Source organism: Nymphaea colorata, chromosome 8 (assembly GCF_008831285.2).
Source record: "Nymphaea colorata isolate Beijing-Zhang1983 chromosome 8, ASM883128v2, whole genome shotgun sequence".
NCBI lineage: Eukaryota > Viridiplantae > Streptophyta > Magnoliopsida > Nymphaeales > Nymphaeaceae > Nymphaea > Nymphaea colorata.
In genome coordinates this window covers 21,382,036-21,405,414 of record NC_045145.1, presented here as the reverse complement: position 1 = coordinate 21,405,414, position 23,379 = coordinate 21,382,036, and the positions used below count along the sequence as shown (strand labels likewise).

The 23,379-nt window shown below is 37.2% G+C and overlaps 1 protein-coding gene across 1 annotated transcript; it reads left to right on the top strand.

Annotated features, from left to right (window-relative positions):
- Positions 1-276: 276 nt before the first annotated feature.
- Positions 277-13,330, top strand: LOC116259315 (uncharacterized). Its single transcript, XM_031637068.2, has 8 exons — positions 277-570; positions 2,157-2,251; positions 3,885-4,021; positions 4,659-4,690; positions 4,791-5,320; positions 7,429-7,506; positions 10,875-10,937; positions 12,742-13,330. The coding sequence occupies exons 2-8, from the start codon at positions 2,207-2,209 to the stop codon at positions 12,799-12,801; spliced, it is 945 nt and encodes a 314-aa protein (XP_031492928.1). The 5' UTR covers positions 277-570; positions 2,157-2,206; the 3' UTR covers positions 12,802-13,330.
- The last annotated feature ends 10,049 nt before the right edge of the window (positions 13,331-23,379 follow it).

Sequence of the window (23,379 nt, the reverse complement as noted above, 5' to 3'; positions counted from 1 at the left end):
ATAGTGTCTAACAATTCGCCTTACTCAAGTAGGTTCATAATTGAAATTCTTAAGTCGCTCTCCATCGTCAATTTTGCCTATAACAAACAACCAAAGCAAGGTCGGTTCCTTTAGATTGTTTGATACCCACTGGTTCAGAACTCCATTAATTCGACGAGTACGATAAAATGGCAATTCCTTTTTGGGTAGCTTTACACTCGAAGAGGTACCACATTGTCATTGATTTAAGAGTTTAGACCACGTATGAAATTTTCATTATTCTCTCCTCAGAAAAAGTGTGCCAAGAAAATGCCCTTCCCCTTCTCTCCATTTCTCTAATAACGAAATCGAAGTAGACTCCCCTCCTCCGCTTCTTGTCTTCAGATCAGTTTCTGGGCGTCGCTCTATCGATGCATCGATTGCGTTTCTTGTTCTCTGATACATAGTATCTGTCTTTTGTCGTCCCCCGCCGGTTATTCGCAAGCCGTCGGAGATACTTAGCTGATTTAGTTTTTCTTTTCTGGAGATTTTTTGAAGGTGGGTCGCTATTGAAGTGTGGGCAGAAGTCTGTTCTCTTCCATACTGTTTCAGGTAAGTTTTTCGTCTTTTGATGAATGATTTGCTCTATCTGTTCTCGGATTTGTTGCAGTGTTTGATGCACCCATCAAAGATATTGCCAGGAATGGGGCTTCTTATTCTTCTTCGTCCTTTTTCTTTTTCTCTTTTTTTTTTTTTCAGCATTTGAGTCTCTGCCAAGGTTATTTACTTCTATAGGCTTGAAGTTCGGGGCTTGAAGTTCTGTTTTATTCTGGGTTCTTGGGTATCGCTTCATTTGCTTAGGAATGGTTTTCCTCCATTTGCATCGCTTTTTGGTTTCCCTTTTTGGTTGAACTAGGCGTTCCGCTTAGTTTTTTCTGGAAATCTATTGTCGTGTTGTTGGTTAGATTGTCTACTCGCTTTTTAGATTGTTGGTTTAGCTAAAACCGTCTCAAAGTTATCTGTAGCGAACATGGTATTTTGTGATGATTCTCTTTAAATAAGTTGGAAAATAAAGGACGAAGATACATTGAGAGGCTTGTGTACACACATTGAGAATTTGAGTTCAAAATATTTGCGTTGATTAGGTTGAATGGCAATGACCTTCTGAGGCGGAGGATAGGCATGAATGTAAGTTGACCTACATCAGAATGGGTGTTTAAATGGGGAATTGGGGATTGATTAATCTGGTCATGGGAGGGAGAAATGATCGACCGGGCCATTATATTTGAACTAATGAATTTAAGTTAGTACTTCATTTCTTTTCCCCAGACTCAATGTTTACTCCTGGGAGAAGGCTGTCCTTGTATCATGGTCCTGAGGTTCACTACTAATGCGCAACTGAATAGCACCTTCAGTAGTATGTTTTATGTGTTCCTACTTATTTCGAGACATGGTTTTATGCTTGGTTACGGAAGCACGCTGCCAGTCTTAGCTGTTTGTTACTTTCTAAATTCATCATGGGCTTAGTAGGGCTGTGGACTCAACTTCTCGGGGAAAAATATCTTCACTAAAGCATTGGCAACTTTTTCTAAAGATTTATTTTTGTTGCTCTTACTAAAGTCGATCAATCTCTGGTTAATCCTTAGCACTTATTGGAAGATGAAAATGGGTCCATCTTATATTCATATGAATGTGGGGATGGGATAAGGTATGCTTTGGTACTGCATATAACCTCTTAAAACTTAGGCATGTGCCTCATGAAAACATATAGTCCATAGTGACAAAAAATAGGAATATTATAACATATAGTGAAAAGAGGAGAAATCTGTTCAAAGGAAAAAATAACATTTAAAACATAATATTTTAAATATTACTGCCTGAACTTTTATTCTTTCAGAGAGTTCAAGATAAAATTCGTAGCTTAGGGTGATGGATGTGGCATTAACTTTTTCTCTTCGGCTAGTTGGAGTAAATTCATTATTCTTTTCATGTCTGGGTTAGCAAAATTGTGGCACAGTTTCATCTTTCTGATTTCTTTCCACCTGCTTCAAGTTGTTTATCTTCCTGTTTGAACTTTGAAGTCAGCTGAGACGCTGCTTCTGTGTCCTCTTTTTCTTTTTTTTTTTCTGGGGTTCCTAGTTAAGTACATTTCTTTTGATTGCGAGGCAAGTCATATAATCTGCATTCAATTTTTCCAGGTTAAAGTTGTGAAGGCATTTTAGCCACTGGTTGAGTTCATAACTGAAAAATGTCTAGGCCCCGGGTCACAATCACACTGGGGCATAGTGGTCAGGTATTTCAGCCATGTATTCTTGTTCTTTTTGTCATATTTTTTTTACTCTCTTCTACGACTTTCTTCTTGTTACAATCTCCTTTGTATGAAGTTGCAACTCAATCGAAAAGCAATTGAAAAAGACATTTATTTTCATATTTATCAATTAATAATTTAAAGATGAGTTGCTTTTATGAACAATCTGCAGTTGTGTTGTTGAAATCTACATGTTTGTTGATTATTGTTCTTACTGACTGTTCAAGTTTTATTTTCCTCTGCTATCACCTCAATGTAGTAGGAACAACTCATTGTGCCCTTAGTTCTCACAGTCCATATGTAATGATAAAAGGGCCTCATTCAGTAACAAGAATAGTTTAAAAGAAATAATGCATTTAACCATCCTGAAAAAGTATTCTCAAGCCATATAGTTGTTGGATTACAACAAATTAACGTTCTTAAGATTATTCTAGAGCTTAATTTGGCAATGAGACTTGTCTGTATTGTGTTTGATAGTGAAGATAAGGGAATGCTCATTTTCCCTCCTGGCAACTTCCTTTAGTGCTCATCAATTTTAGGGAGCGCAAGGTAACTCCATAATTTTTGTTTTGGTTCCAAATTATCCTAGAACCACTTAGTAAAGGTTCCCTGAGGCTGACTAGTTGTTTTTGAACCACGTTAGGTAGTTTCAGTGTGCCTCAGACATGAAAAAGATTAAGCTCATGTCCTATTGAAGGTTGGTCAAGCTGGAAATTTTCAAGAGCTGAATTCAGCTCAAGCGAAATGAAGATTGACTCTACTAATAAGCAACTTTTAGGCTTTAGTAGTGAAAGAAATTTTTTAACTGCTTTTGTAGAAACAACTGGACAAAATTCATATCCTAATGTATAAATTGCAAAATACTCTAGTGCTGTGAAATTGGTCACTGGAAAATGAAGAAGGCTATTTTGCTTCTATATGGCAGCTTCTTCACAGAAGCAATAGTGAAGCTTATTGAACAAACTTTACAAAAGATTACAGTTTTTCTGCTGCAGCTGAGTGTACGGGAATTTTGTATGCTTGAAAGTTCTCAGCTATTGATGCCTGATGGTGATGACAACCACACCATATGGATATTTATACACCTATCTTTTCACAATCAGGAATCGGTGTTGTGGTGTCATTCTTTTGCAAAGATGCTCTCTGGGTTTAGAAACTTGTGTAGGTTTATACAATTTCAACCAGACATCAGGACCTTTTTCAATGAGAAGCTGTGTAGTTGGTTGGAAGTTCGTAGGCCGTCCACCTTGTTTTTGGCCCACGAGTTGCTGAGTGGTATCCAAAACACTGCTAGTCTAATCCTCTCACCCCATGCGAAATGGAAAATCTTTTGTCTCTACATTTATCTATTTTACTGTTAAAAACACTACTGGTTTGATTCTTTGCGAATGCATCCATGCACAGATATGCTGATAGGTACATGTAGCGTGTGGCAGATGGAGTTTGCAGGCACCCATCTGTGTCTAATTTCTACCCTTGTTGCCAGTAGCATTGCTCTGAGTTTTTCCCATTTCCCTGACATTTTTCTTTTCTTTACATTTCTATCTTGTGAATTTTTGATGATCCATTGTTCAATTTGTATCATGCTATTCTTTGATGCTTTCTTCCCCCCTTCCAGGTAGTAAAACATGCAGGGGCTGACAGAAACCATTTGGATCGCATGGCAGTAAGTGGAACCAAAAGACCAATACAAGAGAGACTTGGAAGCAACTTCCCCAATCCACTTCCATATGGAAACCAGCAAATGTCGAAGCGGTAACACACAACCTTGCCAATAATGGGGCCCATTTAGACTTCAGCTTCTCTGTTAAATTTGGACAATGAATTGGACCATGTGTTCTCTCTGTGTTCTTTGAGAGAACTCTAGTGTAAGTTCTTGTCTGAGATGAATTATCAAGTGAATAGAAAGAATATTCAAATTAGTTGGATAAAATCTTTGGGTTATGGAGGGGAGAAGTTTTCCATTATAACTTTCTCCTAACGATCTAGAAGTTACCCAAAATATGCATGCATAGTTAGGCTTGCACATGCATTTGCAGTCATGTATGCTTGTACCTTTTCTCACATTGCCAGTGTCTATAGCAGTTGGCCTTTTCTATTACGTGCAATCTACTTTTATATCCTTGCTTGGTTGCCTTTTATTTGCAATTGTGCTTTCTCAGGAGATATTTAAAATTTACATATTAATAACTACTGATATATATTTTGGTATGACTTTGAACAAGTGGTTCACTTCTGATTGATTCTTTACATTGGAAATCAATACATGCTTATGGGGTACAATTAGGGTTCAATCATTGAACTGTTCAAACCATTGTTGCTTTGCTATTGTTATTTAGAGTCTACTCAGTTTGCTTTTCTCTAACTTTAACTTCTTCCATTGGACATACAGTCGGAGATTGGATGATTATGGGTGGGATTCAGGTGATGATAATAGATCTAGTGAGAGTTGTATAGAATTTCATTCATATCCCATTAATTGACTGAGTTTTCGCCTGAAATTGGTATCATTGAATTCCTGAAGACGCTCATTCTGGACAAGAAGATCTGCGCCTGAAGCTCATCCGCAAAAACTCATCTCAAAGACAAAGGGTTGATGGCAGAGAAAGAATAAATGCTGATCTTCGTGAAAAGCTCTCAAGAACTGGTCATTCTTCAGCCTCAATAGATGTAAATTCACGTATTCCAGATCCTAGGGCAGTAGGGTTCGTGAGACGAATTCCTCCTACAAGAAGTGCTGATGATTTGCTTCAGATGGATTCAATGAGAAGATCCTATTCTGCCTGGGATATGAATGAGTTAAGGCGTAAATCACCAGAGAGAAGCTTAATTATTCCAAGAGGAATTTCACCACCTGCTAATATGGATGAACTTAGACGGTTGCAGTCAATGCGAAATGATACATCAAGACAACTGCCATTGCATTCGATGCGGAATGATACATCAAGGCCACCGCCATTTACAAATAAGGGCCCCATGTCTTTTCAACCAACAAAGCCTGTTGTTAGGCTTGCTTCCACTTCAGTTGTTAATGGACCCAAGCCTTCTTGTCTGGTACACCTTGTTCTTCTCCATCCGAGCATTTAACTGATGCATGAAAAATCATTCATTATTAGCAGTTTCTGAGGAAAAAAAAAAATTGCCATACTAAATATTTTTCTCCATATTCATGTTCATGCATTTGGTATCCAATGTATGCTAGCCACCTGAATTGTGCACACAGTTTTTTTTATGTCATTTAGTTTCTGTTTCTTGTGGGTGGGGGAGGGGGTGCAAGAGTATAGCTGACATGGCCTAACTCCAGCATACAGCTACTTTATTTGTCGATGCCCTTTTCCTGGAGAAGATAAAAACTTTTTGTCCTTTGCTGTTTTACGGCATATTTGTTCTTGATTATATTATAGGTTTACTTATATGTTGTTTCATGAACCAATTCTCATTGTCTGAGAGAAAAAGGTAGGAATGAAGCTGTCCTAGATTCTTGGAATTCTCTGAAGTAGAAGTTCGTGGTAAGTTTACACTTAGTTGGCAAATTAATTTGAGGCTTTATTCACAAGTTAAACTGTTTTCTTGATGGCTGGATATTACTTTCTTCGAGAAGGAGAAAGTGCCAAAATTGTTATGGTGCTTATAGATGGGAAACAAACTCTTCGGTGGTCTCGTTGGGTATTTTGGCACCTTCTATAGCCAAATTTTTCAACTCTTTGGAGGTCTCGGTGAATATTTTGGCACCTTCTATAGCATTTTTTTTTTCTATGGTTTGATGTATTTTGGCTCGTTAAAAAGATCTTCATGCACCATAATTCACGATCAAAGTCTTGTTTCTCACTACATAACCTCTGTGGCTTATCATCCATATGGCTGGTCACAATGGTTCAAGGGTTTGTTGAGAGCGAGTAGTAAGTATTCTGGCTGGTTGATCTTCTGGAACCTTGACAACCTTCTTGCACCATAATGTCACATTCGAAGACTTGTTTCTCACTGCATAATCTCTGTGGCTTATCATCCTTATGGCTGTCCTTGCAATAGTTCAAGAGCTTGTTGAGAGCCACTAGTAGTAGATCTATTAAAGGACTGGTGGTCCTAGTGAAGTTCTCAGTATACATGCATCTCTATGTTTTTTTTTTTTTTTTTGTGTTGAATGTCTGCTTGGTTAAAATGAAAGCTTGACTCAGGTCGATCAAGATCCCAAAGGGACCAGCTGAGACCAGTCAGTTTGAACGAGTCCAAGTTAGTTAGCTAAAACAAAATTAATAAGGAGGCAAAAATACACCACATTTAAAGTGGAAAATGTAATAAACGACACAAGTTATTATTATGAATCATGTCAACCACATAGTCCACTGGTTGTACATAGCACTACAACAATAAATTGAACACAAGTATGAGTTCACATAGTAACTCGTCTAATAAAAATAAGGAGGAACAAAAATCTTCAACATTACTTAGTGGGTGCACGGAGTTTTTCTTTATCATCCTTTGTTGTGAAGGTGGAGGTCGTGGTGACTGCAATGATGGTTTTGGTGAATTATTCTCTTCTTCAGAGTCAGGAGCTGTTATATCTTTTAAATTTTCAATAGGTTAATGTTGATCACTTTGTTCCTCAAACTTGAGAATGATTTTGTAACATTGTTTGGGACTTGAAAAAAGTTGTCATTATACATATGGAGGTATGTGAAATAAGTTTTTTTAGTAGCGTGTTAAAAACCAATTAAAACCAGCAAATCTCTGTCTAAACTTACTTTCATGTATATCTCTCTAGGAAGGGAAAAAGAAAATAAAATCAGTGTTTGATATTTTAGAAAGGTCTTTTCCAGAAGGGCCTATGTCATAGTAATTGTTGACTAATCGGCCAAATTGGCCAGCTAATCCCTTAGATGATCCATCTTACTGCATGGACTAGTTCTCTAGACTAGCCTAGCCCAACTGGGCAACTAGTCTCTAGACTAATAATGTCTTGCTACCTGCATGGTTCCATTTGACACTAAGATTTGTTTCAGCATCTAAGAAGCATGATTTACACTAACCTTGTTGTACAATGACTAGCTGCTTTATGCATGTTTTGTTGAAAAACTCTTCTAGATATGTTGCTTTGAACTATCTTTTATATCGCTTAAATAAAACATACTTTTGGCCCTTAAAGCTGTCATTCTCTTGTGCAGGCCACTGAACATACTGTGACAAGCTTGCTGCATTCATTAGGACTATCTAAATATGCCATTCTCTTCCAGGCAGAAGAGGTAATTTTCATGTCTCTGACAAGTAGATATGGGCCTTGGTGGCCTTTCGTATATTGTGCAACATCTGTATCTTGCTACATGGTGTTTGTATTTTTTTTTTCACTTATATCTGTACTTTTTTACTTATGTGTTCCTTATTGCGTTAATATTTTCTCATTCTTAGTGGACACCTTTCATTCTCAAGTGTTTTTTCCCTTGGATGTTCTTGTGGATTCAATTAATAGCTCTTCCAGCCTATGCAAAGAATCTTTTGCAGATGGAAAATATGTCAAAGGAAGTTGTTATTTCTCAAACAAAACAACCTTGATCTATATGAAAATGTTGGTTTGTTTCATCGGCAGAAAAAGCAGCAGCAACTCATTGCAGACTGATTTAGAACACAACATTACCTAATTGATTTAGAACACGATGTTACCTGTCTAGTCGGATTTGAATGTCAGTTGAATATTCCTCATGACTTCGTACTCTTTTCCTAGAGTCATGATGGTGCAAGGTGACTTCGATAAGACATCTAGTTGCACTGTCATAACTGAGGAGTCACAAGTTCAATTCCTCATGGTTATCCTGACGGAAAATGGACGGATTCATGTGCCTAGAAACAGGACTGTGAATGTAAAATTCTGGGGGAATAATGTTTTAACTCAGTAATTATTTAAGTAAAAGAATGACAAGCTTAAGTGTACATATTTATAGTTGCATCACATTGACCATGCTCCGTTAGTTTGCACATGTTCCACATAATCTCATGATAAAATTCTTACATGGAAAACTGAGAACAGCCCTGACAATTTTTTTGACAAGCTTGGTAGGCCAGCATTTGCTATAAACCTGATGCCGAGCCAGGTCCATGGTCACCCATTTCAGAATGTAATCTTTGAAACTAATTTGAACTTTGTGCCTCTTCTTGGTTCTGTCAACATTTTCTACATTGCCCATTTTATGATAATGCATTTGACTCGCATGAGGAATCATAAGAGTTGTGGGGACTTAAGAACCATTTATTTATTACACTGCAAAAATGGCTGAGTTCTGCAATGTCCTCAAATTAAGCGAAGGTCCATTACTCTTTGAAAAGCGCAAAAGCATCTTTGATTGAGGAGACCTTGATTTTATCTGAAGAATGACTTTAGAGGAGATAGGCAGAGCATGTATCAGTGGCCATGCAGGAAACTTGGTTAGATGTCTTTTTTCTAGTGAAAATGGTGATTAACTTTATTAAAGAATACCTGCTATGTCACATAGGTACCGGTGCTGGTGCGGGTACTGGTATGGACCTAAGTCACTAGGGTGCATCATTTTTGGACCCGCACCCGCGTCGATGCGATGTGGGTACTGGTCAAATGCGAGTCGGGTGTCGTCAGCCGCACCCGACTCCCGTCAAACACGAGTCAAGTGCGGTCAAACCACACCCTGCCCTTTTCCGTCCATTTTTTGGGTTTTTTTTTTTTAAATTTTAACAAATAGTGCACGCACGATTGACACTTCTCCCCCTTTGAGCTGCGACTCTCTCTCTTTCTGCTGCGACGCTGCTCCCTCTCTCTGCTGCGTCCGGTGACTTGCGATGAAAGAACCTCCTTCGACGACCGGCGAACAAAGAACTCTGTCTCTCTTTCCGCTGCGACACTGCTCCCTCTCTCTTCTCTCTCTGCGCTGTGACTCTCTTTCACATCTAAAATCGTCTTTTTTCGCTCACGATCTGCGCTGGATTTTACTTGGGTAAACTTTCTCTCACTCTTTGCAGCGTATTTTTCTTTTTATTGTTTGATTTTGATATCACGCTCTTTGCAGCGTATTTTTCTTTCCACTTTTTTTTATTATGTGATTCTGATATTCTCGTCTATGCACAGTGTGTATTTTTCTCTGTTTTAGTGTGATGTTCTTTGTTTTAGTGTGCTGTTTACGTTTTTGGAATAGTGATGCAACCTGATGGTTTGTTTATGTGGTCGGTCGAGAGAGTTAGAGAGACTTCATATTAATACTTATTAGGTGGCTAAGTGGCTTTGTACTGTAATACTATTCTATTATTCTTAGGTTTTTATTTTCCTACTTTATTTAGCAAAACATTTTAAATGTCTTAATGCATGACTGTATTAGTTGTGATTATTGAGCTATGTTGAATTGATGCTTGATAATGATATCATGATTAGCAAATTGCAATTTTGATCTTGTTATTTAACAATTTTGTGAATTATAGACAATTTTTTGTCATGTATATTATATATAGATTATTATTATTATTATTATAAATTAATAATAATAATAATAAATACTTTCGCCACCCCGCCACACTTAAATTTTTTGAGATGTGCCACGCCGACACCCGCACCCTGCACCTTGGTGACATAAGTACGGACCATGGGTGCAGGGTCATCTGTACATACACACACACATATATATATAAACGAGAAGAAATACTTAGAAAATATATATCAAAATAAAAGATAGACATCAACATAAACAAATAAACAACATATAAAATATATATCAATGGATCTTGTAGCAGTGCGTTTAAGAAACCTATGATATGGACAACCAAGCAGCCCCCTAAACTGTCAAATATGAACGAATTTTCACATCCAAAACACAGCGCAACATTGTGGAACTAGAATTAAACACTAAATGTTGAATTGGAATGGCTCAGTTACATAAAATGCAGGATTTAGGCACCAAATACAGAAAATATTGGAACGACTCAACATTGTGGAGCATGGTTGCGTGTAAATGTAAAAGAGAAAGAGCAGACAATATGATTGTCGAAGAGAAAAAGAAGATTAAAAATGACAAACCAGTAAAAGAAGAAAAACAAAAATACTACTAAGAACAACAATAAAAAGAAAAATAGTTGATGCAGGAAGGTCACCAGACGTCGCTGGAGTTCTTCCTCAGCAAACAGCAGTGGAAAAGAGCAAAACAGAACCCTTGCTGGAGTTCTGTCGCAGCTCTGTATTTTTGAAAGGATATACGAAAAAAAACCTAATTTTTGAATGAAAATAGACTCGGTCAACATTGTCCGAGTCTGTTTTTGTAAGGATACGGACCCCGGGTACGTTGACCGTACCTGGTACGTGTTGACCTGTATCGGGCCGTGTCCAACGACATACTCGTACCTGGTACATGTAGACCCATACTGGGCCGTGTTTGACGGCATATCCATACCGTGTCACACCCGACTGGTACGGGTACTCCACCAAAATTAACGTACCCATGTTACATAGAATACCTGCTACGTACCTATAACTACCAAGGCCCCCTCTCCCTTCATTTTTGTTTTCTTTCAGTTCATCTTGTGTAAGTTAACCTGCTCATGTTTACATTTTCTAACCTTTATCTGGCTTCAACTGATTCTTTCCTTTTCATTGTTTTTGCAGGTGGACATGACTGCATTAAGACAGATGGGTGACACTGACCTAAAAGAACTAGGAATTCCGATGGTATGCTATCACTTTGGTTAAGTCTGATTTTTGAAATTAAATTCTTATTATGTGAAATTTCATGTTTCTTTTCAGTTTACTTTTTGTCTAAGATTATTCTTATACATATTTCTTTTGCATTTGTCGCAATTTTTTACCAGCAATTTTCTTTTTTCCTTTTGGCCAATTATTTCCTTGCTAGCAAAAAAATTGGCTTGTATCGTGCACCTAAAGGTTTTTGGTTGATCTTAGCCAACATTTTTGAGCTTTGGATATTCCTTAATACGGTGAGGACTTTAAGTAAGAGTGCATATGCTCCGCGGAACAATACTAAAAACACTGACGTATAAACTAAATTGCAATTGCAACAACTAAATGCTATATCACCTGTTATGGTGGAGAAAGAGAACTGTTCCTGTGGAGAGGTTTATAATCATAGAAGCAAACCTCGTAGATGCATGTGTATTTCCAAGACACATGGAAAGCCGTACCTTCAGCTTAGACCACCTTCATCTATGTGTTGTTCATTGCAATACAAGAAGACAACGTTATCAGATTGTAATGTAGTATGGAATATAATTTACAAACTTTGAAACAATTAGGACACGCTAAGCACTAAAGCGGACTATTAAACAGCTTATTCGATACAACCATTAGGAGCTTGAAACATGAAGCAGGGAAGTTTGTAATGCACTAATCATTATCAGTCGTGGCCAACAAACAGTTTGCAGAACTGTTATCATGTCTAGTGATATAGATTTGACTGAATTCACAGTTTATTCACATGAGGTCTTGAGCTTGTTTTCTATGCGTGGCTTTTACAGCATAATGTCAGATGCAAAAATAAGATTTGGTGCAGGAAGAACTTACAATCAGACAATGTTGTCACTGGTGTATCGTAGCATAATTGGTCAGGCCAACCTGTAACGCATCGTAAAATTGATTTTTTAATTAACTTTTTTTTTAAATTAGTAAACAATCATGAAAAATAAGAAAAATAGCCAAAAATCAGAAAGATTAAGAACAATGTATTTTATATAAAAAAATTCATCACACATAAAGAACATTAATGATTCATCATTCATCATTAATAAACCATAGGCATATATAACAACAACAAATTTGAAAAACGAAAAGTAACACTAAGAGATTCAAAATAACATATTAAAGCATTCATGATCTATCACAAGTTTAAAAAGCATCTATTACATACGAGTTTAGACTTTAGAGTGTTGTAGAGTCTAGTAAACTACATCGCGAGTTCATCAAATTGATGGTTTCTTCCTCAAATCAGCGGTTTTTTGGAGAAACCAGCAAAATGTCTCCCTTTCGAGAGAGAGAGAGAGGGAGAGGGTATCAGTTTAACCCTATATCGTAAGATACGGAGTGTTGTGTGTATCGTACGATACAGCCCCTGTGGCATACGATACACCCGATACGAGTGCAATACACAGGCATGTTGCGTATTGAACCCATATCATCTGGGTTTTCTTCACCCAGACGAGTCGTCCTAATCTTACGATATGGATAACACTGCAATTAGATAAACAGTAAGTTGAAAAATTGGGTGAGTAATCTAAGCCTCATGTTTGTGAAATATTAATAGCAATAGATTTTGGATGTTTTCTGTACTCGTCGTAAGCACTCCTCGTGTAATATTAATTTTTTAGCTTTTGGCTTTTGTTTAATTTTTTTTTTTTATATATGGATTGAGTATTTTGATCATGTGCACTCCTGTTAAAAAACATGCTAAGGAATTTGATTGTGGAACTTCACATACCATACCACATGTTCTCTTTCATTAAGAATTTGGTTTGTTTTGTAGGGACCCAGGAAAAAGATACTCCTTGCACTTTTGCCTCGCGCGAAACCCCGGCCAGGATAAGGATTATGTACACTAATTTTGCCTCAGTGGTTAACTTCTTAACCATGCATTTGGATCAAAATGCTGTTTTCTTTTCCTGTATACTCTTTCCAAAGGTGTACATATATCCCAGATTCTTTGACAACACATTCCATTGGAAAATTCAGGATTACCGTAGCTACAGGTGTATCACTTCAAGCCCAAATGTTGTTACCTGCTCTTGATATGGATTTGGTTTTCATGCTGGTATATTATGATCCACAATGCATTGACTAGATCATGGATGCGCCCTATCTGTCACACTTGGTCGCGTTGCTCATGGATGAAAGTAAAACAATTGCATCTTTCCTTCCATCACAACCATACGCAGGAATGGTGATTGTTTTGTTGACGTGGTATTGGAGTGGTTATGACACAACTTGGTATATATTTGAAAGAGTAGTTCCTGGTTGTTTTCGTCGGCAAACTTTCATGATATTGCAAAATTATATTTGGTGGATTAGAATGACAGCTAAAAGGACATTGTATTAACTTGTTTTTCCTTTGCAAATATTGCAATCTCATGGTCTATCTGGCGAGTGGAGGTTTGCTAGGCTACTAAATAGGCACCACAAGCGTGCAATATCGAGGTTTCTTTGTGGTGTTTCGTCACTGCAATCATGTGGATGTATATATTATTCACTTGGGGCACGATCTATTGCCTAGTTCATCTTTCCTGCTTGGTGATTCAGAAGGATCTGGGAGGGATTACTGGTATCTCATGTACAAGGCAAAAACTCTTGATAGCAGTGGGGTGGTTTCCTCCACTTAGCTGATTTAATCCATTAGACTCCCATACTAACTGAATCTGGATAGATTGTGGATATTGCTACCAGCAATTTGAAATGGGAACAGAAGGCAGGGAATGAAGATACAATACCTTGCTTTCACCGCCCAAAAAATTGGAGAGGGTAAGCCTAGGTGGACACCGGCCTGATCGTTTCTCTTTCTAAACGTATTGAGATATCTAACATGCGAAGCCAACTATAAACGTCTGAACAGGTTAAAGTTCTTGCGGACTAATAATTTTCATACAGACAGATCATGCCTTCCGAACATGCACCCAAAATTCTTTCATTTTCTTCAGTTGGATTCAGTGACTTCCACCTCTCGGAATTTGACCTTGTTTTAAAAACTGAATTTAAACCTCACTAGTATATTCTCCAACATTTATATGTAATCTGGTCAGATATTCTTGTGATTTCAGTTAATGTATGGATTCAGATTTCGATTTGGTTATTAAATTAATTGCTTACTCAATTAGTAATCGGATCTGGTTTCCATTACCAGATTACTGAATGCAATGTTACTTGCTTTTTTGCAGTAAAATTTCATGTCTTCAGTAGATTTTAATCCTGCTAAAGGAGAAAACCATGTTTGAGTTGTAAAGATACCTTTGGATCTCACCCTAGCCAAGTGCGCTTATTTTCTATAGATCTTTTTCTGTTCCCTCAATCTTTGCTTCATCATCAGACGGTCATGTGTACATAAACGATGGTCCGGATGAGCATGTATAGTTCCTGCATGAGGGAGCTTCAATCAAAATATAAAGGTAGTGCATTACTGTTCACTGTATGTTTGATTACGTCACCCTCGTATGATCATGCGCAATGACAGGAATAGACAGCCATCCACCAAAAGTTTATGATCATCTATGTGCGTCCTGATTTTTTTTTTCTCTTCAAAGATTATGCACCTTGTGCGTCGTTCTTAACCTTTAAATGCTTCACAACCTTCTGTATCTGTCTTTCTTGGCACTTACATGAAACGCATTAACACCTTATTCAAAGCACCGTAATCTAGAGTTCCTAATCAGTATACAAATAAATGCCACAGATGGCTGGAATATATATACCAGATAGGCCTTTAACCAATGTTGTAAAAAGTATATCTTAAGCCGTATTGGTTTGGCTTTAAGATAAACCGTATCATAAAATATCGTAACATATTGTAACTGTATCATTTTTTTAATAAATCAGAAAAAATAGAAAAATAATTCAAAGAATTCATAAAAAAACAGTAAAAATCAAGAATAATATGTTCTTTATAGAAAAATGTTTTACAGAATGATAAACTTATTATTTCTATAAAGTTACGGTTCATCATTTGTAAACATCAAAATTAATCAAGATAATGAAATTGTGAAAATATTCAATGTCAAATACATTTAAAATGAAAGCACTCTCGACTCTCATTCATGATCCTCAACATATTCATTCTCATTATCTCCATCTTCTTCTTCACGATTTAAAAAACCTCTTTCCTCCCAACGGGAATCAACCACCCATGCATAAATCCATAGTTTAATCGATGATTTTACTTTGAAAATCATTGCTTAAAAGATGAAAATCGATGATTTTCCTCCACGACGGCATAATCTCTAAGTTAGAAATGAAGAAGGGGTGAGTTTTTATAAAGAAAACTCGAAAAAAGGGGATTCAAGCCCCCCTTTTTTGAAATCAGCCCATATTGCACGATACATGGCATATCGCACCGTATCGTATGATACGAGGGGCATGTATCGTATGTATCATATGATACAGGCACGATACACCACTATTTACGATATAGAGGGTGTATCATATCATATTTTATAAACGATACAATACGTATCGTACGATACGGACCCGTATCGATATGTACAACACTGCCTTTAACCATCCAAGATCGTGAAAGAGAAAACCAGAGTTTGAAATGAATATTTGCAATAAATCTAGGACGGAGATGTGATATAACTAGTCCATTAGTCCATGTGGCCGATTATGTTTATAGTCACAACAGACCTTTTATTTTCTTCCCTTTTGAACGATTTGAAAGAAAATCTTATGCCAAGTCTTAATTCTAATGATAAATCAGATTCGGAGTTTGTCATCGAATCCGAGCCAATTCGCCTCACATTTCGACCAGATATTAGATAATATCTGAACCACTGACAACTCTAGCCGTCGAGATTAGGCTTCATCATAATAACAGGCAAAGGAAAAAACAAACAATTTCTAGTGGTGACAGGACAAATTTGTACGTCGGTTTATGAAGTTAGTGCGCACTGTTAAATAGAGGCGATTATATATCCATAACTTGTCAGTGGTTCAGATATTATCTAATATCTGGTCGAAATGTGAGGCGAATTGGCTCGGATTCGATGACAAACTCCGAATCTGATTTTCATAGGCCCGTAGCCCGACCACCTTGAGTGAAGCCCTTGATCATTTACATTCTACGGGACTTATATATTGGCTGGAGACTTAATGATATAAAAATTCTACAATCTTACGTCATAGAAACTTATTTATATATCCAGGAAACTTAAACTCAATATTCAATTAGCAAGAAACTAAGTGTTTTTTTTTACCCTTGTTCGGTTCAGCAGCTTCCATCCGAATCCGGAAGCCAAATGGAGATGTTAATTTCTATAATGTAATTCCACAAAACTGAAATCTTGTACTGAAAAAATCCGGCTACCTTTTGTAGTATTAATCGGTAACTCTCCACGGCATGGGAATATTTGGTGGCAAGGAAGAAGATTGCATGAGATTCCTTCAAAGTGTACTCGAGTATGGTACCTTGTCTCCATGCAGAAAACTGATGATTCAAACCCACGGTCATGCCAAGGGAATGAACCATGTGGGCCGGAGCCACTTCCCAAACTAAATTTTCTATTTCACCCCCTTTCAGGAAAATCACAGAAATCGAGCTCTTGAAATATTTTGACGAGCTCTGGTTCCTTCTGACAAAATGCTAACACACACACACACACACACACACGTCTACTGAAGCACTAACATTTGAAAGTATCACATGTTTAATTTGGAGATTCTACCGAAGTAAGAAAATTAATATATGTTAAGGAAATTAATATGTGTTATGTATGCAGTTGTAAGCAGGGGCATTGCCTACAGTGACCCATAAACTAGTTCTCATTTTTATATTGATATTTCATGAAAATTATATCCATTTATGTATTGGTGCGCTTTTAACTAGCGCTCCTTAAGTCAATTTTTTTTTGGAGTCCGCCCCTGGTTGTAAGTCCTTCGATCTGAGCGTATACAGTTCTACGAAGAAATTACATGCATGTGGAGCTCAGGACCTCAAGAGCCTTAGTAATTAATTTGAAATTTTCTCATTTTAGTTAGAAATGCAATTTAATGCACACCTTATACATAATTTTTCATGAACAAATCAAGCTGTCGTAGGCAAAAGCAGAGGGAAAACAAAGGGAGAGCGATGGCCGGTGACGGCGATGATGATGTTGGTTGCAGCGGCGTTCAATGGCAATGTTAGTGGCGACAACGGCTGCCAGGATGAACTGGTGACCATCAGGATGTGGTAAATAAAACACAGAATCATCACAATGATGTTTGAAAGAAGAATCAGTGCTATCAACTATTTTTTTTTTCAAAAAAAATATGACTACCCATTAAAATTCTGTTCTTAATATATTAAAAACAGAAAGAAGCGTGAGCATGGTAGGCTTTAAGCATTTACTTCATACTTCTACCAGATCGGCATTACTGCAAGTCATACACTGGGTACTTGACTAACAATCAAGCGCTATCCATAGCAGCAGTGATCATGATCAAAACACCGTTGAAGTTGATGAAGTAGGTGCAGAGTTCGACATCTGGAAATCTCTGTTGTTCTGGTCTGGATAAATTCTGTGAAAAACCAGCAAAATATTATTAAACAATGAAAAGAGAATAGAAAAGCACAAATCTTTCTGACAGACGTGCATCTCCTTATGATCTCATTCTGTCACCTTGGTGATCGCCAACTATCAACATCTACTTCTTTTTTTTTCTTGTTATATACGGATATGTGAATAACAACCATGAACATCAACGGAAAGATCTTGACGCGCCCATGTCTCATCGTGATATTGAAGCCCTTCATCCACGCTCATGTGGGCCGAACAATATACGGTCTCTTATCTTCTCAATTATAAAACTTTTAGCTCTCGGACTCGGGGGAATAATGTTCCAGCAGCCTATCAAACACTACCGTACTTTTAGTCCACGTACCATTCGACCAGTTAATGTTCCTTCTTGAAAAGCAAACTTAAGCGAGCCTTAACCACCAAGCAAAATACTGCGAGAGTTTCAAATTTTAAGGTAACGTGTGATGCAGAGGACGTCAAAATTTTCAACAAAAAGCGAAAAAAAATCAGACTTAGAGAGGTCCGACTTTTTTGGCAGAGAAATTTTTTTCAAACTCAATGAAAAACATAGGGTAAAATTTCTTGTGTTTGACATTTCCTGTGCATCAAATGAAGCAAATTCAAACTGCTGTTTTACAAACCTGTTTTAATCTTTAAACCAGATTCACACTACGTTCACAAAGTGTCTTTAGATGAGTCCTCCCACTTTTCACCCAAGCTCCCTCTCTGACGATGCATGACAATAGTGTGTACGGTTGCAAATTTATATCGTTCTCATATTGGCCGTATCAACTGCTATAACAAACCGGCTGCAAACTGAAGCGGTTCTGCCCGATACGAGTCTTGCAATATTAAACATTTTCTGGTTAAACATTTTAAGTTATTTATTATTATTTTTTAAATAAAAACAAAAGTAGCCCAACAGGATATGCATATCAGCAGATTTGAAAGAAAGATCAAGACTCACAATGTTGCCTTCAACAGGGCAGCCATTTTATCCTTAACTTTCCCCATGAGTACTGACGACCCCACACGTCTTGCAATGGAGTCTTCCCTCATGAACATTCTTTACTAATCCCACTGAAACCGATTTGATGATGTGACTCATGGTGGATACCCTAACCCTATAAATGCTTCACACTTTTCTCTCTCTCTCATATATATATATATATATATATATATGTCACTCTCTTAACAATGAAGTATTCCATCATGAACGTTCTCTGGTAGCTCAGCTAAAACAGATTTAATAATGTGACTAGTCATGCTGGAAAACCTAACCCTAAAAATGCTTGGTAATTATCCTTATAAGCTAGTTTTAGAATACACACACACTTTATATATATATATATATATATATATATGCACTCTACCACTTGAATGAGGTAGTCATTGACTTTTTCCCTGCACTGAACTTTTTCTTAGGCTAGATGTAGATGTAGCCCATTTAGGAGGGGGCTAAGGCCTTGGATTTTTCACAGTTTCTCTTCCACCCATTGTTGAAAATGATCAGTAAGAACGAGGGAGTGGATGAACCTTTTTCTTTGAGGGCTTGACTTTTATATTAGGGCAAGAGGCCCATATTCAGTGGTTCACAATTTATGTGCTAGCCAGTATGTCTTCGTCATGGTAGAGGAATTAATGGAGCATGAAGTGCCCTTTCTCTTTATCATGACATGAAATTAGTAAATATATGCTTGATCCGAAACTGTTAGTGGTACTTTTCCTTTACTTGAAATATTAATACAAAAAACACGGGGGCTACCTGGTCCCTTGAATGGATCAAAGTTATCAATACGATCTAGAAAGTAGGTCGATTCACCTCGATACAACACGCGGATAAGGCCAACTTTCCATGCAGTAAGTTCTGTATAACCAATCCATGTCCCATTTTCTGATATCGATAATATCAATAACATTGAAATGAACACAAACCTACCATCCTTCTTTTTTTCTTTCTTAGTTTTATGTGTTACAATGGATTCTAGCAAGATTATGACGAAATATCCGGTTAATTAGATAATTAACTACTGTTGGCACCCCATCTCCATGTCCAGTGATGGATATACATGGGGTTGGTGTGCGCCACAGCCCATGAAAAATGATATTATAATGAAATTAGAGGGAGCGCCGCTGTCAGTGCCCTTCTCAGTTTTCGTCGTCCCAAGCTACATACAGATGAAATGCCACTGTGCTTTTGTTTACTCCAATGACTGTAACCTTCTTAAACAACGTATTTTTTCCCAACAATCAAAAAGACGAAAATCAACAACAATTAGATTGTGTTTGATGGTCTCTATCTAAGATCGAAGGCTGTATAAAAAGGTATGTTTTGAGAGATCTCATGGATTTTAAATACGTTAAAAAACCATGAATTTAAAGTGGGATGGAAGGCAGGAAAGCAGTCGAATCTTAAACCTAGATTTGCATTTCAAATCACTACAGGTCTGAAATCTACGGTGAAACAAACACAACCTTAAATTTTCAAAACTGACATAGTACTTTAGCGGAAGACATAATCATGATCAACCATCAATTTCTAGGAAGAGAGAACCACATGGGTCCGGTTTGGAACTCAATTATGTGTCTAGCCTGTGGTTCTGGAAGAGAATGGGATACTCCATTATCACTAGACCTGAGCAGTCGATTTTACAGCAGAAAAGTTCAATGCTGCTGTGTATTGAATAGTTGCCGGATGATTAAAATTTTAAAGTTCAATGCTGCTGTGTATTGAATAGTTGCCGGATAATTAAAATTTTAAAATTCATCACTAAAACGACTATACATCGTGCCACAGCCACTATAAACGGTCACTGATTATAAACTATGGTTAACGTTAATTTAACGATTATTTTTTAGCAACAAATTTTTAATTTATAACAATCGAACGACCAATATATAACATTTGACTCTTTTATTCTGCTATGTGTGTGTGTTGTATACAAACTAATTTGAGTAGATCATACGAATCGAAGTGGTATTTCAATTAATAATAAAAAAAAAAGCCTGAACTAGTGAACTGAGACGTGGTGGGGACTGGAACATAGACTGTCAGATTATAACCTGACAGCAAAGAGACAATTGCCAAACTATCGGCCATCCATGACATTGACTGTGGGTAGTAAAATATGAATGTAAATGAAGCATATCTTTGGTTTCAATCATTTTTAACAGTTCTCTGTATCAAATTTAAACTTGTCTTATAATTCCAATTATTGAGTTTAGCTAGCTTTTTCGAGTACAAAATTATTTTTCATTTTCTTCTATTGAATATAGTTAGACGAACTAATGAAGTTCAAATTTGCTTTTCAATTTAGGGTATTTTAATCTTTTTTGCATTATGCGCAGTTTATGTTGGTAATAGCCTAGGGTTAGTTGACAAAATGTCATTTTCTATTGATGGTGCAAAATTTAGGTGTACACGTGTTTCTGATAATATCGAAAAGTTAGGCACGGCTTTTATTGCTTTTAATTCTTTAAGCGTGTTTGTTTGAAATTCTTTTTTAACATTTTTTTATATAAAGCCATTCAGAAGTTGGTGCAATGGTCGGTCAATTCCTTTTTCAAGCTCTTCAATTTTTTGTGTTTCAAAAGGAGCCGATAGTTATATGTAAGCCGAGCGTGCATTCCGAGGCACCAAAAACAGCCCTAAATCCTATCAACATAAAAAATAGAAGGAAGGAGGCTTCAACCTTCACTTGGGTAGAGGGATTTCCTCTCACTCACCCTAAAATTGTTTATAAAAAACCAGAAAAATTTGGAGAAAGCTGATTTATAAAACATAGGATCCTACATACCACACAGTGGGTCATTTTTGAGAGCTAGCTTATAACCTTCCATTTTTTCTGTGTCCATATCTAGTTAAAAGTCGTCGTCCGATGACCAAAAAACAATGAAAGCAAAAATTGCAGAGTACTGGTGCACAGTAATCTCCAATAAATAAGAACCAAGTACCGGACCCATCAGATATCGAACCGTTCGATCGGACTGGGTAAATTAACAAAAAGTAAAATGTTAAGCAAGCCAAAGTACCGATCACATTACACTCGGGCGCGACGTACGTTCAATTATTCCTCCTCGTTCATGCATGTGATCATAGATTGAACTCTGGACTCTACCCCAATTGCTGAGCCTTCTTCGTTATTCAGTACTTTGTTGTTCCAATAGTCAAGGATATGTGGATGGTTCAGGTTCTAGTTAGAAACTTAGATCTAATAATTAATGATCGCCACGAAGATTGTATGTAAATAATATAATATATTATTATCTTGTTTGATTCCCAGACGGATTTCCAATTCCCAACTAGGCAAAAGCATAAGTAGTGTACTGAAATCCGAATATCGATATTTTCTAAGGAACTAATTTTGAATATTCATTACAATTAATATCTCATGTAAGCTTCCAAGAAGACTAAATATATCAAGAAAGTTGAGTAAACCCAATTGTTTTATGGTCAGATCCTATTTTCATTGACAAACGTGAATAATAGCTACCCAATTTGAATCGGATCTCGGGCTGCGTCCAATCCATTGACATCTCTAGTTGTTCACTCCATTTTCATACTAACCTGAAAAATGAATAACATGATCAAAAGATTAATTGCCAAATTAATTAAGTTTTCAAAGAAAGCAAGTTGAAAAAAAAAAATTCTCAAGTCCTGTCCTGCTGCTCCTTTTTAGGGAAAAGGATGCACCATGGTTTTCATCATCACAGTTTCCCCCTATCCCATGTGAAAGGCCCTCGATGGCCTCCCGGAAGAGACGCAGCACCTTGAGAATTTTTTCTCTGCTTTCGATGCAAGACACGATCATCGTCCTCATCATGGCTTCCCTTCGCTTCCTTCCTGATACCACCAAGATCCCATCATTATCCCCTCTCTCTCTTCTCTCCTTCCTTCTCTTCATGATCCTCTCCCTCTCCTTCTCTCCCCACCTCAAGATTCACAGCCATCTTGAACATCGTTGAGGTGATGACCCTCTTCCCCCACTGATGTGAAGTGGGTTTTCTTCCTTTTCTACTTCTTTCTGGGGAATCAAGCAGACTTGGTCCGATCTATGCAGCTGCTTCCATGTACTCTTCTCGATGTAGATGAGAAGGTGAAACTTTCTAAGTGTATTTGTTGATTCGTGGTTTGATAGTGTCTGTGGCGTCTACTGGTGTCTCCTTCATGTTATTTGTGATTATTATGATATGTTGGTGAGAACTGAGAAAGTGTTGATCTTCACCGACTCTGTGGGTGTAAGAGGTTTCTGGTAGGGGATTAGGATATGTTCTATGACTCTTGTTATAATTAAGTGGTCGACTGAGTGACCAAGTTTTATTTGTTTTGTTATGACTAAGACTTTCTTCGTTGGTGGTGCAATCTCGTTCTCTGTAGTTGATCTTCTGTTGTAAGAAAATGATTTAATCGGATCGATCTAATCAGCTCTCCATTTAATTATAAGAAGTACTTGTGTGGCTCTCTGGTTATCATGATAGAGAAGGGAAGCAGAATGATGAGACACAGTTTCCCATCTCGGCTGATTACGACTTTCTTCCATGAAGAAGTTAATGCATCTGCTTCAAATTTTTACGGATCTCTATTCTTCTCAAATGAACGTACTAATTTATTGGCTGATTCAAACGCAGTGTATCAGGAAAAAATTATTTCGACCCACAGGTGAGCGCCATGGAGGCATTTTATTAGTTCTAGATCTTTTATATGCTATTATTGAAGACGAACCATATGAAATTTAATGAAATAGTTATGCCATGCCTAGAAATCAGGAAACCGGTTTACAAAAAGAAAAAACCATTTCTTGAACTGGTTATGGAGGTTTCTAGGAATCAAACATGCATGTCCTATTAATTTTTTTTTCACAGATCAGCAGTACATGTTGTTCAAGTTGCCACCATTATTACGTTGC